General features: G+C 40.6%; 1 protein-coding gene across 5 annotated transcripts in view; it reads left to right on the top strand.

Annotated features, from left to right (window-relative positions):
- Nucleotides 1–17,272, top strand: part of XPO6 (exportin 6) — a 97,348-nt gene that overhangs the window by 75,126 nt on the left and 4,950 nt on the right. For all 5 annotated transcript variants that reach the window (XM_039884674.1, XM_039884675.1, XM_039884677.1 and 2 more), the window contains 9 exons: nt 1,245–1,404; nt 2,339–2,431; nt 5,621–5,765; nt 7,368–7,514; nt 8,416–8,605; nt 13,270–13,425; nt 14,481–14,595; nt 14,767–14,938; nt 16,298–16,459. In XM_039884674.1, the coding sequence (XP_039740608.1) occupies nt 1,245–1,404; nt 2,339–2,431; nt 5,621–5,765; nt 7,368–7,514; nt 8,416–8,605; nt 13,270–13,425; nt 14,481–14,595; nt 14,767–14,938; nt 16,298–16,459 (1,340 nt within the window). The remainder of the gene's footprint in view (nt 1–1,244; nt 1,405–2,338; nt 2,432–5,620; nt 5,766–7,367; nt 7,515–8,415; nt 8,606–13,269; nt 13,426–14,480; nt 14,596–14,766; nt 14,939–16,297; nt 16,460–17,272) is intronic.

Below are 17,272 nucleotides of genomic sequence, written 5' to 3' on the forward strand. Positions count from 1 at the left end.
TAGCTGGGGAGAGCCCCAGAAGAGTTTGGCACCTTGCTCCAGGGGAGCTATGTGCTTAGATCAGGTTCTAGGAAGATGTTTGTGGAGAGCTGGGGGAGGAGGGTTGGTGATGATCACTCTGAGGCACTTGCCTCCTAACAGTAAAAACCTGAAGTGGCAGTGGAGGGAAAAGGCTTGAAAAGTGTTTAGGGAATGTTGGGATTGCAGGTGCCCTGTGGGCAGGGATCCAACTATTACTACTCCTCCCTCCCTCCTGCTGGGTGAAGGAGAACTTTATCAGACTTAGAGCCCTCTCCTCTGGCTTGATAATTCTTACTGTCTTTTATAGTGGGGTGAGGGGCCCAAAAGGCAAGAAAGTCACTAAATTAAGGATGTTTTTGCCTTTCATCTTCGCTTCGTTCTTGTTCAGCTTAAACAAATTATGTTGAAAAGTAGGAAAGTTTTAGGCCTTAGAAGATCACTAGCTCTTTGTTTTTCATAATTGTTAAAAACCATTATTAAATAATGGTTTTTAGTTCAGAGATTTTTTTAAAAAATAGATTCTAACTTAGCCCTTATAATAGTGAATTAGTTAATAGCATTATTTTACATTTTAAAGATGTGGAAACTGAGACTTAGAAGGGCTCACTGAGGCACAGCCAGTGAGTGGAAGGGAGTCTATGCTTTCTGAATCCCCGGTCCTGTGTTCCGTATTTCATGTCGTGATCCTATAACTCTTCTGCGGGGAGTGCTGAGTGCACCCAGTTCTTCGAGCAGGGGTGAATCCTATCTCAGCCCATGGAGATGGTATACTACCACCATGCCATATGGAGAAGGCAAGCAGGTTTAGAGTTGCTTAGACACGGAGCTTAGGACACTAGCTCTGCTCTGGAAATGTGACCCAAATTGGGCAAGTTACCAGGCCTCCCTGGGTGTGTTTTCTTGTATGTAAAATTGGTGGTATCAAACTCTCACAGGGTCAAGAGGAATCGGATGGGGGCTTGGTCCATGTCAGCACAGCCGAGGCTGTCTGTCCGTCTTCCTCTGCTGTCTGTCCCTCCCTCTGGCTCTGGAGTGCATGTGGGTATGGCTTTAGGTGGAGACAGTGCCCAATTTCCTTGCTTAGTCCTGGGAAAGAGCCTGTGGGTTTCTGTGTTTCAAGAATTGGTTTTGCTAAATGTAGCTTGCCTGAATGAGCTATTATCTATCGTGGTAACTAAAGCGTGTTCTTCCTGTGAAAAACTGTCTGAGGTCTTACGTTTTAGGACATAGGTTGAACATCACAGCAGAGAACGACTGCCGGCGATTGCACTGTTCCCTGAGAGATTTGAGCTCCCTGCTGCAGGCTGTGGGCCGCTTAGCTGAGTACTTTATCGGAGACGTGTTTGCTGCGCGGTTCAGCGATGCCCTCACAGTGGTGGAGAGGTAGGCTGGCAGTTAACATCGTGGAGCCATTCCCTCTGAGCTCGGTCGCACCTTCTTATTTTGAGGGCCAGCATATCGACATGCCAGCTAGCTTTTGCTTGGGCACTACGTAAATTGAGGCTTTCTTCATGTCTAGGTGAATATGGAGCAGTTACTTGACCTCTCTGAAGTTCAGGTTCCTCATCTGCAAAATGGCGTGGACAGTATCTTGTAGTTTTATTGGGAGAATTAAATTAGACAAGGCACTTAGCACAGGGCTTAGCATGTAGCAAACAATAAATAGAAGCCGTTGTTTTTATCGAAGATCTTATATATAGTTATAAAAAAGACAAGATTAGCCTGAGAAGGAACCAGGTGAGGTCAGTCTTCATGTCTTTACTGATAGGATAGACAGTAGGAGAACCCTGTTAACTAATAAAAAGACAGATGAGCAGGCAGCAGGCACTATCCAAGTAGGCAGCCAGATGTCAGAGGGTAGGGCCTTTCCCAGTCCTGTTTTAATAGGTCTGGTTTTTCCTATTAGGATCCTAAGGCGTTAAAGCTGGGCCGCCTCCAAGCCTGACATGACAGGTAGTTCCCAGGCTTTCCACCACCAAACTGCTTTCATTACTTCTTGCCCTCAATTCCCTTAGGGTTTATAGCTGAATTTGTTGAGGACCATTTTATACTACCTGGTCTGCCCAACTCCCTGCTCATAAACTCATATACTTAAAATGTAAGGACATTTATATTGTTTCCAAAAATTTTTGATACTATAAGTAATGCTTTAGTTGGTACCTTTGTATATAAATCTTTATGCACATCTCAGATTATATCTTTGGGATAAGATTGAAAGAGTGGTTTTTATTCTTTGTACCTTTTTTGTTACCTTGTCTATTTTGTCTTATTTTGGTCCATAAGCTGAATGTTTTTTCTTACCTACTCTTGCCAACAGGTTGGTCAAAGTCACTCTGTATGGATCTCAGATAAAATTGTACAACATTGAAACTGCTGTACCATCAGTATTGAAACCTGATCTCATTGATGTGTAAGTATAGAGTTAGATGTTTGTATATTCTCAGGAAAGACTTTGATTTCTAGCCCCAAATAATTTTATAGATAAAAAGGAATAGTAGTGGTTGCCATAAAGAGGAGAAAAACTCCCACATCTAAACCTAGAAAGAGAAGGGTTGATTGTATGCCTGGGGTCAGGAGTGTTTGGAGTAAGTGGAATTCATCAGGCAGGTGAGAGCTAGGGGCAGAGGGCACATGGAGTAGGCACTTCAGGAGGAATTTCAGCACAAACCAAGTGTTGCGGAGTCACACAGGGAGATGGTGAGCAATTTGTGTGGTGGAAGATGAGGCTGGATAGTGTGTTGGTACCAAAGTGAAAACACCTTGAATGCCATGAATCTTATTCTGTGGACCAGTGACTGATGTTGTGCCATACAGAAGAATTACTTGGGGTACACATTCCCTCAGATAATCTGATTATAGGAGATGGCACAAGGCTTGCTTGGGTAGCTAAACCTCAGGTGATTTTGAAGCAGGACATCCAGGGACCACACTTTGAGAAACTTTATAGACATTTGGAAACCATTAGGAAAGTGACATATGGAAGGGATAGAGGAATGGGGACTGGAGATAGGGCCGTATCCCAGAGATCACACTGCCCAGAAGGCTTGCTTCTGGATTAGAGTGGGGTTTGGCAAATGATGGCCTGTGCCAAATCTCTGGCCCACTGCCAGCTTTTGTAAATATTGTTGTGTTAGAACAAGTGGGTGCCCATTCATTTACGTATTGTCTGTGGCTGTTTTTGCATTACAGTGGCAGAGTTGAATAGTTGTGACAGAGTGAATGGCCTGCAAAGCTTAAAATAGTTACGTGGTTTTTACAGAAAAAGTCTGCTGACCCCTGTTCTGGAGCATTCTCGAGCTGCAAATTAGATAAATGATAGAATCTTTTTTAATATGGTGGTTTACATTTTTAAAATATTGCTTTTCTTTTTGAGAATTTAAAGAAAGCTGTGAAGCTTCTGAGAAAGATGCTAATTTGCCTGATAACACAGTATCTTGCACACAATTTCAGGAAGTTTTAGAGTCCTTTCAGCCTTAAGAAGCTCTATAAATTTGGTAGATTGAGTGAAATTCTTAAGACTCTAAATGTCCTTCCTCCTTTTGGTACTCAGAACCTAAATAAAGGGTAAAATGATCAATGGATTCTAAATGTAAAATACAAAATAACTGCCTGGTCACTGAATTTTAAACCCTCAATATCTCTGTTTTCTTTAAGGTACTTAGTACCTTTTCTTACCCAACTTCTTATTTTGAAAAAGTTCAAACCTGTAGAAAAGGAGGAGGATATAATGAATATCCTTATACTCTTAAGCTAGACGTTTCAATTATAAATATTTTGCCATATTTGCTCATTTCTTGTGCTTTCTCTCTGTGTACACACATACATTTTTTGTGTTTAACTATTTGAAAATAAATTGCAGACAATATGTCACTTCACCAATAAATCCTTCAGTATATATCTCCTACAAGGTCATTCTCCTACGTAAATACCATTATCAATACCCAAATTTTCATGGATAGAGTAATATCTAGTATTTTAAAGAGAGAGTGTACACACAGTACATGTATCTATGTATATATATATTCCATATTCATGTTACCCCAGTTGTCCCAGGAACGTCTTTTATATTTACACACTCACACACACTTGGATCCAAAGCCTAACTAATTATGAATCACAAATTAAATTTGTCTGATAATCTAGAACCGTTCTCCCAGTTATGCATGTTGTGGGGAAGAGGAATGGGAAGAGGGAGAGAAAGAGACACCTTTTGGAGATCTAGCCCTTGAATTTTTTTTTTTTAAAGCAAATCTTAAAAATCTGGATTTGTCTAGTTGTTTCTCTACTATACTATTAGATTGTGTTGAAACATTTTTAGCAAAAATGCTACATAGGTGGTGGTGTGTCCTTCCTCTTGCACCATGTCTGGAGGCCCTTGAGATCAGATCGTCCTATAATTGTTGATGCTGACTTTGATTATAAAGTGGTGTCTGCCTAGTGCTATCTTCTGAAAGGTACTAGAAGCAATGACAGTCAGAAGCAACACTAACCCTAGTACCTAGGCCTTTGGTTTCTAAAGTACATTTTCCACTAAATCTTTTTAGCTCTTTGGAGAAATGCTCCAAGTTTGGGGCAGGGTGATACTGGAGAATTTTGTTGTGTCGCTAAGGAATGTTAGGGACGTACGAAAAGGACACAGAGACTAGCTTGAAAGGGTTTTTCCTGGCCAGACTTGACACTTTACTCATAAAGAATAAGGGTGATAATTGATTACAACATTGAGGATAAGAATCCATGCATCTGTAATGATTTTTAAAAGGTGGGAGAGGGAAAGCTTTTTTATAGAACAGTACCAGGTAGTGAACAGTAAAGACAGAAAAATCACCAGTTTACAATTACCAATGTAATAAAGATTTAGGCAGGGATTCTCAACGGGTGACAAAACCATGTGTTGTGTGTTGGGGAACAGTATATTTACATAGTCTCAAAGTATCATCCCATAGATTACTTATTATAGGAAAGAGAGAAATTACATTTAGGTTTATTAGAAGGTCTGCTGTTTGTAAGTTCTGAGACAACTGCCTCACTTTAAGATGTATTATCTTTGATGAATTCTGAGCTTTATGAAGTATATTTTGCCTTGTGTAACATAGTACAAAATTGACAGAAACTAATAGTCTTTGCCACCTGCAGAGTTTTCCCCTAGCCGGATATAATGTATGGTGTGGTGGAAGCTTAAATTGAGAATCTGATATCAAAGATTATTTATAAAGTTGGCAGTTGTTTACAGTCTGGTCTGCAGCTCTGGATATTACCTTTTTACTAATTCCAAAGTTAACATTTTATCACTTAAGTTCTTTTGTTCTGTTTTTTATTTATCATTCTGTCAGGGGAGCTCACGTGTGTCACGGAAAGATTGAATAAGTTCCAGTAGATATTTGCTAACTGCCCTCTGTGTTCTAGGCAGTGGTGGCAATATTTAGATGACGAGTTTCAATTTTTAGGTTCTACATGAGCAAGTAAATGATTTCCATGCTGTTAGATGGATCCTGGAACAGGATACACAGTGGATGAAATTCTTACCTCCTATGGAAACGCATTTAATGCTAGTGTACTTTGCCCTTAACCTTCAGAATCACGTCTTTTCTCCTTTTTGCAGGCATGCTCAGTCCCTGGCTGCTCTGCAGGCTTACTCGCACTGGTTAGCACAGTACTGCAGCGAAGCTCATCGGCAGAACACACAGCAGTTTGTCACGCTCATCTCTACTACCATGGATGCAGTCACACCTCTGATCAGCACCAAGGTCTTGAAACAGCGAGGGCTACACCTTTTCTCTAACTCTGTCTGTCCTTCTGTCCATGTACCCATTTATTATAAAATTAAAATATTACATAGCATTAGACCCGTAACTCTTACCACTGTGATACAACTATGTCATTTCATGTTCCTTTTTAGTTGTAACCCATGTAAATGCAACTGTAACTTTATATTTTCAGTTCTCTAAGTCCTACATGAATACATGCTCATTGTGAAAAGTAAAATGTGGTTCAAATTTATATAGACTGAAAAGTTACGGTACTCTTTAACCCTTCCTCTAAAACATTTTCCTTTCTACTGTAAGCATATCCTTATGTGGTTGTAAGGATATGCTTGTATATCCTTAAAACATGTTTCTTTTTTTTGCATACATAGTAAAAGTTTGTAGATCATTTGAGATACATATTCTTTTGTTTAACAATGTGCTTTGGAGACTTTTACACGGGTAGAGCAACTTCAGTTTTTCAAACTGCCCCACTATTCTGTAGTAGGGATGTATTATAATTCTCCTATTAACGGAAATTAGATCCCTGTAGGATGGATTCCCGAAAGTGGAATTGCTGGGTTGAAAGTCATATCCATGTAAACTTTGATAGGTTCTATTAAGTTGTCCTCCAAGAAGACCACCAGTTTATATTGCTAGAGCATACAGATGCTTGTTTTTCTTTTTAAAATAATTTTTAGTCATATGTAGCATTCTGTACAGCTATAAACAGGATAATGTATTATTTTCATAAATTTCTGTTGTATTTGTTAATTGTAATTTGTAAATGAGTTATGATATCGTATATCCCCTGGGGGGAGTTTCATAATTTACCTAGCCATTGCTAAGTAGCCACCATTTAAACAAAAGTCATTATAAATACTTCTGAAATGTGTGTATTCATTAATGTAGCTTAATCTTTTAGGTAATTTTCTTAGAATAAGTGGAATTATAGAGTTAAAAGTTAGGGATATTTTGTGCTTGTAGGAAATTATAGCAATATAGTAATATTCCTTTCCTAAACAATCCTTATGTGCCTCTCTGATTTTTGTGTGCTGTTTTCACCATAGTCTTACCAGCATTAGGTCCTGTCTATAAAAAGTTTTCTCTTTTGTTAATTTGAAAAGGACAGAATGATACTTGAATCAAGTTTTTGATTGGCATGTTAAGGTGAAGAAAGTAGGAGAGCTTGGCGTGATTGATGGAGTGGAGTGTGAAGCGGGGGCCCAGAGAAATTTGGCTTGGTTGGAGCAAGAGGAGTAAGATGAACAGTCCCAGAGTGTTTGAATGATATGCCAAGGAGTTTGCTGTGTGATTTAAGTGCTGAAGAGAACCACCGTAGATTCTTGAGCTGACAAGTGACTCAGTTCAAAGATGCCGGTGACTATGAACAGGAGGAACTGGAGGTGGTGGTCCTGGACATGGTGAAGAAGAGGATGCCTTTTTGATGAGTGGCATCATAGGAAAACTCCTTTGAGATAGAGACTACATAGTATAATTTTGCAGCCATGAACCATATTTAGCTTATGGCTGCCTCATCAGAGTTCTTCTAATACCAGTGTCACAGAGAATGCAGTGAGCTGACATGTCCTCTGCCCTCTTCAGGTTCAAGACAAGCTGCTGCTATCTGCATGCCACCTACTGGTCTCACTGGCCACCACCGTGAGGCCCGTCTTTCTGATCAGCATCCCCGCAGTGCAGAAAGTGTTCAACAGAATCACTGATGCCTCTGCCCAGCGACTTGTTGATAAGGTGAGGCCCCAGGGCTACCCTAGGGTCATCAGAGACATGTGGCTCATCCTTAGGGAACCCGAGGAAGAAGAGTCTCGCTTTTCTTTTTGCTCTCAGACCTTACAGACCATGCCAGCATAGATGGCTTTCTAACACAGGTGGCCCTGACATAGTCTTAGTGCTCTCTTGTAATGCTCTTCCCTACGTGGACAGTGTGTTAACATGGAAAGTTCCTCCCAGTACACACACAGATTGTGCTGCATTGTGGGCTGGTAATTTGGCTGTTGTGAGAGTCTTTGCATTCTCGCATTCTTTTTGATTAAAATCTCTTTTTGTTGTTGTTATATATTTGTTTCTTTTGGGGGTTGAGATGCTCCAGATAAATATATTCTCTTAAAGTCCTAGGAGGCTCAAGCTGGAAGTTTAGAAAAATTGAAATAGGGCTGGGGTCAGAGGATAGTTAAAGCCATTACTTAAGAGCATCTGGATGTGATTGTATTGCTTCTGACCTGCTGCCGAGGGTACATTGTAAAGGGTTCTCTTAACAGCTCTGATCTGAGTAGCTCCTCAGAGGGTGTCAGAAGCCAGCAGCCACGAGACTAGTTAGATGCAGTGTCTGTGATTTATCCCTTTGATGCTTCAGGAACCAGATCAGAGGGGAAGTAATGGCACCAGGATTGATTACTAAGGCTGGCCCTGGGTTGTGCTAGACTCACATGTGGTATTATTGCTTCAATTTCTCTTTTCTCCCTGGGTTGCCTTAGAGTTAAACCAAAGCCCCAGGCCCAGGTTTTTCAGAAAGCCTGGGGGCCTGAGTTTAGTGTGTGCAGTGGGTGCCAAAGGCTGTGTGAGGCAAGGCTGCTCTGCTGTCTTTTGCTTTTGAACTCATAATGATGCCTTTGGGTGGGGCGGTCTCTTCCAGGCTCAGGTGCTGGTGTGTAGAGCCCTCTCTAATATCCTGCTGCTCCCATGGCCAAACCTCCCGGAGAATGAGCAGCAGTGGCCTGTGCGCTCCATCAACCATACCAGCCTTATCTCTGCACTCTCCAGGGACTATCGCAACCTGAAGCCCAATGCCGTTGCCTCACAGAGGAAGATGCCACTGGATGACAGTAAGTGGTCCCTACACAGGGACATCCCAGAGAGATGGGCAAGGTTGGCATTCTTCCTTTGTGGCAGCTGAGATTTGCACCTGAAGCTCATGAGCTGAATTCATTTGTCCACAAATCACACAGCTGCTAAGTGGAAGAGTCAGACTTGGGGGCTAGAACCCACTTACTTACCTCTCGAATTCAGTGAACACATCAGCCGTATCTATTTCCTGAATGCAGGATGCCCCTTCTCTTATCTAAAATGTAAAAAAATATGAAAAATGTTTATTGAAGGCCCTATTGATGATACCTTCTGCAGCTAAAAAAAAAAATCTTACAGCGATTATCGATCCATTTTAGATACTTGTATAAGCAAGCAAAGCAGTTCACCTCTACACACCAGGAAAAAAAATTTAAGAATTATCTTTTGGAACTGTATTTAACCTTTCTCCAAATACAGATATTTCAGTCTTCAAAAGCATGGCTTCTGCTGTACCCTTTTCGAAAGCCACCTCAGTCTCCAGAGGCTGGTGTGCTCTGGGTTCAGGGCGATCCACAGAGAACTGCCAGGTGGAGCTCTGCCAGGACTGAGGCTGCTAAGTTCAGGCTGAGCCATGGCAGGCTTCTTGGGAAAGCTGTGTCTAAGGGAAAGAGCACCCACTGGTGCTGGGGAATGATGACAGCTTTCTTCTTCTGGACCTTCTCGTATATCACTTTGCTAGAATTATTCTGAAACTTGTCTCTCATCCCCACAGCAACCCTACAGATATGGGGCTGATGGCTCTCCCCAGTACACTGACAAGGATCCTGCCCTGGGTGTATAGCTGTCTAGTGATATATCCAGGCTTCTCTGATCCGGGCCCTTGCTCTTTCTTCTGAACTCCTGCCTGTTTGCTGGCCACTGCCTCTATTTTCCTGTGTGCTGTGTGGAGTCATCCAGTGAGCTCATACATTAGGGTATTGTTAGAAATATATATTGTCAACAACATGTAATACAGTATAGTAACAATAACTATATATATTGTCAGGCCACAGGCCCATCGATCAGGCAGTTTATTCCTGAACACATCAGCAGTAGATACTGTCACCCTTAAAAATAAAATAGCCTGTTATTTTACCAGCAAAATGAGTGTTTGGGTATAGCAGAGAATTGCAATTGGGGACAAGCAAACTAATTGCTTGTTGGAATTTCAGTCTCTGATCAACACAAAAAATTTCTTTTTCAAAATTTATTATCCATAAATCTTCTATAACTTTTTATGTCCAATTAGTTTATGTCCTTTTTCCTTATTTTGGAACAGTCGTTTTAGTTCAGGACACAATTACTTTCTTTCCCCCCACCCCTTACCAAAAAAAAAAAAAATGCATCTCTATGCTTCATACTTTCTTTTACTGAAATACATATTTTTCACATACCATCATTTTCTTTCATCCTAATTATTTTCTAGTTTATTTAAAAAACCTCTTTCTGACAATTTCGATTTCATTAGTTTAAATGTTACTTTCTCAATTTCAAAAACTTAACAAGGCTTATCTAAAAAAGAAATGGTGCAAGGCAGTTGTTACAGAATTAATTACAGATTTACTCTTAGACGATAGCATAATTGCCTGTGCATTACATTAAATGAATATAAACTCTTTCTACATAATATAGTTAAAATAATGATTAGACCAGGCAGGGGCAATAGGATTCCCACATTATTGCTGAAGAGGATTGTTCTATATTGAGTAGGCAGAATAAAGATTTGAAAGATGAGACAACTTCTAAACTGATGGCAGAGCTTATGTGGAAAGCCAGCACCAGAATTCCCAGCCTTGAAAGTAATTATATGAAATGGGGGAAGTTCTTTTAAATAAAGATTACTGCCTGGCTACAAATCTGAAAAGACAAGGCAACAGGGTTTGAGCCTCTTACAGAGTGACTGTAGCCTGGCCTTTAGGAGTTAGCACTGTGTATGTACAGAGAGAAAAGGTGGTGGTTCTTGTATTGGCCTTTGCAGCTGGCGGCACAGACACTTTTGCTCATGTTTGCTCAGTTCACTGTGGTGTAAGAGCAGTGACGTTGAAATATGGTGGATCATTTCATAGCAAGAAATAGAGTGTATGTTATGGCCCAGCGTATATCTCTACATATAAAACCATATAAGTAACAAATAAAAGTTTAATAAATTGACATGTATTTCCTGTTTTCAGTATATGCCATGTATTTTGCATTTTATAAAATTCTATTACATAGAAATAATTAAATCTATGTTCTATACATTGCAGATAGAATTAAAGATATATATTGTCCATTTGTCAGTATTGACAAATTTAGATAACATGTATATTTTCTATTTAAGTAAATTCTAATCGTAACTCACCAGAGGTCTGTCATCACAGTTTGAAAAACAAGTTACAGTAAATCTGTCTGTAGTAGGGGAAAATGCTCATGGGAGTTCCATTGCTCATCTTCCAAAAGGGAGGGTGCCTGCTGTTTTGCCTTCTCAGCACTAGTGCTCATAGTTTGTGCACATTAATTTATGCTTATTTTTCTAAAGTGCTTTGATATTTTTTCTTTGGTTCATTTTGCATTCGCAGCTCTTCTTCCAACTTTTAAAACTGTTTATAATCTTTACTTTCCAGTGAAAACTAGAAAGCAGGCAGTTGTGAGCTGTTCATCGTATATTAGCATCCAGTAGTAGATTAGCAAACTTATACATTTCAAAATTTTTGTAAGTATATTTATCCTAATAAACTTTTTTAAAAAATGAAAATTAAAATGCCTAAAGTGGTTAAACTTATGTTTAGCATTTAATGTTTATCTTATTTGGAAATGATTTAGATATTCAATAAATGTCTGTTATAGTTTAACTTAGTATAAACTTTGATTTTATTTGCATTTATTTAAATTACTTATTTTTAACAATTATGCTTTCATTAGACATTAGACAGCTAACCATCATCTTATTTTCCTTGGTGATAAATTTTGTAACCAAGATAATATCAACTTATTTGATTTTCAGTAAACCTAGGTAAAATGAAAATATTATGATAGTAATTCTAAAGACATGGCTGTTTTAATTAAACCAACAACCTGGAACTAATGTTAATATTGAATACTTTCCTTGAAATTTATTTGGATTGGTTTCTGTTACATTTCTGAGAGTATACATAATTTGTGTAAATGCTTAATTTTTTAGAGCCTATTAAATAGACCTCTTTACAAAACAATTTTGATAATAGCATTTGGAGGTAGAAAAATATCATGTACATACGTAGGCAAACAGACATTTTAAAAAACATTAGCCATGACTCAGGCATAAAAAACTCAAAAGAATAGTTGGATCCAAATTATATTTATGGCAAATAGAGTAAGTTAAGGTTACCTGCTCAGATGGCCATAGTTTTATATTAAAGATATATATATTTTTTATTTGCATGCTGTAAACAGCCTTTTTAGAACTCTTTTTGGAATTATTTTGTCTTTTAGATGCTTCTGCATACCAACCAAAGAATGCATTTCATTGTCTCAGAGAGTTTTGGAATTCTCTCTTTTAAGTGCGTCTCTTAATGTGGACTTACTTAAAACAAAGTTTCCTCAGCATTACCATTATAATTCCAAACAGAAAGAGTACTCACCAGGAAGGGCAATGTCCTCATAAAAACAGAAAGGGTGAAACCTTCAAAAAGATCCCAGATAAAGTGGGGAGCTCAACCAAAGGGAGGAAGTTTGGCATCAGACAGGAAAGAGACGACTCATGGAAGTGGAGAGCACAAAAGACTCAAGTGGGTACTTCATACAGTTCCAGGGGCCCATTAGTTCCTCTGGGGTTTGTTTCCTTCGGATCCCACTTTTGACACCACATAATGTCAACCTCAAAAATAAAATAGCTAGTTATTTTACCAGTAAAATGGGTTTATTCAGGAATAGCAGAGAATTGCAATTTGGAACAAGCAAACTATAGCAAGCTACAGGCAAGTCTGAAGAGACAAAGGGAAAGACATCTTTTAAGTTTTAGGAGGGAACTGGGGAGGATTGTTTTGCACTGAAGTTCATTGAAGGAGAACAAGAGTTTAAGATTGGCAGTTTCTCACTGACTGCAAACGGTGATTAGTTCATTGTTGCTGGGATAGGAAGGGATCTTTTTCTTAAAAGCAGGAGATGAAATTACTATTTGAAAAATGACCTCCCTTGTCAAAATAATTTTTATCTTTATGCTGATTATATAGGTTACAACAAGAGGTATGTGTGTGAGAGTTCCCCATTAGGGCTTCCCAGCACCATTTTAAGGGAGGTTTTCTAGATCACTAGGCTAGAGTCATATTTGGAGTTGAAGGAGAGTGTTTGATCTGCATGTGACACTTATTTTCTCATCACTCCATTTTAGAGTCTTGTTTAAGTCCAAGGCAATGTTTCCTCTCTGTGGACTTGTTTCTGGTTGATAGAAGCAGAATAGAGAGAATAGAAAAAACTGAGCAGGTAACTGGAGTCTTGACATTAAAAAGGAGAAAAAGAAAAGGATAGATAGAGAGATTGAGATAAAGAGAACTCAGTCAAGAGAGACTGTGAATTTCTTTAGCAAGACATCTGTGTTATTGTCATCTGAATACCTTTACAAATTTCTTCCCCTTCCTTTGTGTTCCTTCTTATTCTGCTTTATCCTCAGACAAGTCATAACCTGAAACTTAATCTTGATTTGCAGCAAAAGTGATTATCCATCAGACACTTAGTGTCTTAGAAGATATCGTGGAGAATATCTCTGGGGAATCCACCAAGTCCCGACAGATCTGCTACCATTCGCTGCAGGAATCTGTTCAGGTCTCCTTGGCCCTCTTTCCAGCTTTTATTCATCAGTCAGGTAGGAGCTGGCCACAAACCTCACTGGTGGATGGTGCTGACAAGGGCCAGAGTAACTGTTTAGCTCTCTGTAGAGCAAATTGGCAGTGCAGGCCTTGACATTGAAGGTAGAGGGCAGTGAGGTTTATTTGGGGAGTCTGGGGCTGAGGCCCCATGGAGCCTTCATATGGGCCTCACACTATGTCAGGTGGCACCGAGTCATTTGAGACCTCTTGCCTCACTTTTATTTTTAAGACTTTGCCTTCTAGTTTGTAACATTTATGGACGGGAGTAATGGGGGCATTATTTAAGAGAGGAAAGAGAACTTTTTTTTTGATAAATGCTACTTATTTACTTACATGTCAAGATGGGTTTTGTTGAGATGGTTCCCCTCTCCCTTCTCTGTCACTGTCACTGATAAAGGCTCTCTAGCTTTCTGGATGTATGTGCCTGGCTCTCATGAGAGCATTTACAGTAGTAGTCTTATGAGAGAAATACTGGGGGCTTCTCAGTCAGCAAAAATTCAGTGATTGACTCTTGTAAGCAGAGTTTGTGTGGTTAGAGCCAAAATATACTGTACGGGATGATTGCTTAGATCTGGAAGTGGGACTGCATTAAATGTAACCAGTATTTTTTGTAATTAATGCATTTAATGGACCAGGCTGTGCAACCTGAATCCACCTTGATTATCCACTTTTAGCCACTTAACCTCTGACTTAATCCCAACTGCAGGGGTTATTGGTCACACAGAGAAGTGGCTAAAGCGCTCAGGTGTTGACCCAATTGAAAAGTTCCCTCATGTGCACATAAAACCCTGAACATTGCTAATACGGGGCAATGAGAGAGGCTTCATTTCCTATAGTGAGCCATCGCTGTATCAGAGCTGTTTTCTCAGCATGTCCTTAATCATTTTCCACTTTTCATCGCTGGCTCTGATGGTGTTGGAGGAAATTTCTTCCAGCAGGAAGCCTTAGAGAGACATGATAGTGCAGATTGCAAGAGGAAGTCCATCAAACACGGGATTCTGTTTATCCCTGTGTGCATGCCTCTGATCATTTGCTTTACCCCTTTGTTTAGATGTGACAGATGAGATGCTGAGCTTCTTCCTCACTTTGTTTCGAGGCCTTAGAGTACAGATGGGTGTGCCTTTCACTGAACAGATCATACAGACTTTCCTCAATATGTTTACCAGGTAACCACACACTTGCTGTCCATGGTTTTCAGATTTCAGGTGAGAAGTAGTGGGACCTGGCTGCAAGTGTGGGACTTTTTGCTCCTTTTCTTCAGTTGCCACAGTGTTCGTTTTCATGCTGGTCTCAGAGACACATATCCTTGGTTATTGTGTAGTTTCTCTCGTCTGCAGAGAACAGTTGGCCGAGAGCATTCTCCATGAAGGCAGCACTGGCTGTCGGGTGGTTGAGAAGTTCCTAAAGATCCTGCAGGTGGTGGTCCAGGAACCTGGCCAGGTGTTCAAGCCCTTCCTCCCTAGCATCATCGCCCTGTGCATGGAGCAGGTGTATCCCATCATCGCTGAGGTATGAGGGGCTGGGGCTGGGGCGGTCCCCTGTGCTGCTTCTCATCTGATTGGGGAGGGAATGAGATATCAAAGAAAATGGATTGTGTTTTAAAGCTAATTTGTTATTTTATTTTTCTTATAAAATAATTTTTTTTCCAAGAAAGAATGCCTTTAGCTTGGTACAGTATTTTTATTTTTGTTGAGTTAATGAGAACTAGTCTAGTGTAAGCATGGCAGGTTAATTGTCACAAAGTTGGTCGGTAAATAAGACCAATTTCCCATGGCGAACAGTTTATGACATTATGTGAATATATGGTTTTCTACAGCAAACATTATAACAGATGTCCTATTGAGGTCGTTCATGATCTCAAGGATACAAAGCAAGTTCTCGGAAGGATTTAAAGCTTTCTTTGTTATGTAGGAAAGCTCTTTGTTCTTCTTAGAAGACAGACAGATGCTCTCATGACAAGATCTAGAATAAGTATAGATTTAACTAAATTTTCTATAATAGTTATGTAAATAAGAGCTAACCTTTTTAACAGCCCAAACTAAGGCTTAAATGAATCCAGTTGTTTTGAATCATTAAACACATTTGGGCCCTGTAAGGATTCTGTCACAGCAGCTCGTGCTTTCAGGTCTCAATTTCATCTTAATCAGGTTGAATTAAATATATCTGGGCCTTATAATGTTGAATCTACAGAGACATCTGGAATAATGTGACCTGTCACACACTCTAGTGACTTAGAGATTTTGGGTTAAATTGGAAAATATTGCTGAGCCTGCTTCCCTCTCCTCTCCTCATCCCAGAATCCCCGCTGCCAGTGAAAGAAGAGACAGGCTCAGAGAGCGCTGCGCACTGCCTCCCCCCGGAGGTCCTCTGATGCTTCTTTTTGTGGTTCCTAAGTGCTCTTTATACTCCTTTACTATAAAGGGCAGATCTGCTTTATGGCTTCTTATTTGTCTTCAGCTTTTGAGGTTGCACAAGATCAGCAGGTTAGCTGGACAGCATTGTTTATTCTGGGAAAAGGAGCAACACAAGCAAGATGATGTGACAGATCAGATCAGCTGCTTTCTGAATAGAAATCCATATTCCTAATTGTTCTTCCATTTAGTGGCCTTTTCTTAGCTTGAGAAGCTGAGTGCTTCCATTAGGGAAAAGGGCCTTTGGTACTGACCCAGGCGTTCTGTCTCAGATGTGGCCCTGTCTCCGCTGAGTCCTGGTTTGAACTGCTCACTCAGCGGGGCTTTATAGGACAGGAGTGTGGGTGGGAGGCTCACATTCAGCTTGCTGTTGCCAGGCATCTCTTAGGCCCAGGCTGTGAGTGGCTCCCTTAGCCACAGGAAGGGAAGGTTTGAGCGTCTATGTGTGTCTCCACAGCGCCCCTCCCCTGACGTGAAGGCCGAGCTGTTTGAGCTCCTTTTTCGGACGCTCCATCACAACTGGAGGTTCTTCTTCAAGTCTACTGTCCTGGCCAGTGTCCAGAGAGGGATTGCCGAGGAGCAGATGGAGAATGAGCCTCAGTTCAGTGCCATCATGCAGGTAACATGGCAGAGCTGGTGAGGCTGCCCTGCGATCAAAGAGCAGACAGGCTTCCTTTGGGCACAGCTTGGGTCTATTTACTGTCTCTGTCCCTTGCTTTACTTCTGTGCCACATAGTCCCACTTCCTCTGAGGTGGCCACTGCAATAAGTACAGTCTCTGAAGCCCTGCAGCTTTGGATCTGAAGCTCAGCTCTACCTCTTAGTACTTCTGAAGTTAATTAGCTTCTTGGAACCTAAGTCTCTTCATCTGTAGAGTTGGGATAATACTGCCTATTTCATGGGCTTGTTGTGCGGTTAAATGAGTAGCATAAAGAGTACCTAGCACAGGTAGATGCTGGAGAAATATCAGTTCCCTTTGCCTTATAGCAGTGTTTTCCCACGTGTAAGGAGACTGCATGAGAATCACCTGGGGCCCTCATTAATTGGAGCTAACTGAATAGAAGTCTCTCAGGGTGGGGCCCAGTGATCTGCATCTTTAAAAGATAATTCTGGCTAGTACTATGTTGGAAGAAGCACCACCCTGTGAGGCAGTATTCCCTTTCAGATCTAGTGTGACCGTTATACCGTAGAGAGTGAGCTCTCGGGGGCTGACCTCACCTGGCTGTGGAAGACTGGGGTGGCCGCCTCTTGTCAGGATGGCCGGGCTGATTTGTGTCTGCTTTCAGGTGTTCTCCTTGTTTAGCTCTCAGTTGTATAAATTTTGTGTTCCAAGTCCGGGTGAAGTAGGTTTTCTTTTTTCTTTTTCTTTTTTTCCCAGTGCATGCTTTTCCTCACGCAGAAGCAAGAGGGAGTCTACCATCCTTCCCTTCAGC

This window comes from Pteropus medius, unplaced genomic scaffold (genome assembly GCF_902729225.1).
Source record: "Pteropus medius unplaced genomic scaffold, Ma_sr-lr_union100, whole genome shotgun sequence".
Classification (NCBI taxonomy): Eukaryota; Metazoa; Chordata; class Mammalia; order Chiroptera; family Pteropodidae; genus Pteropus; species Pteropus medius.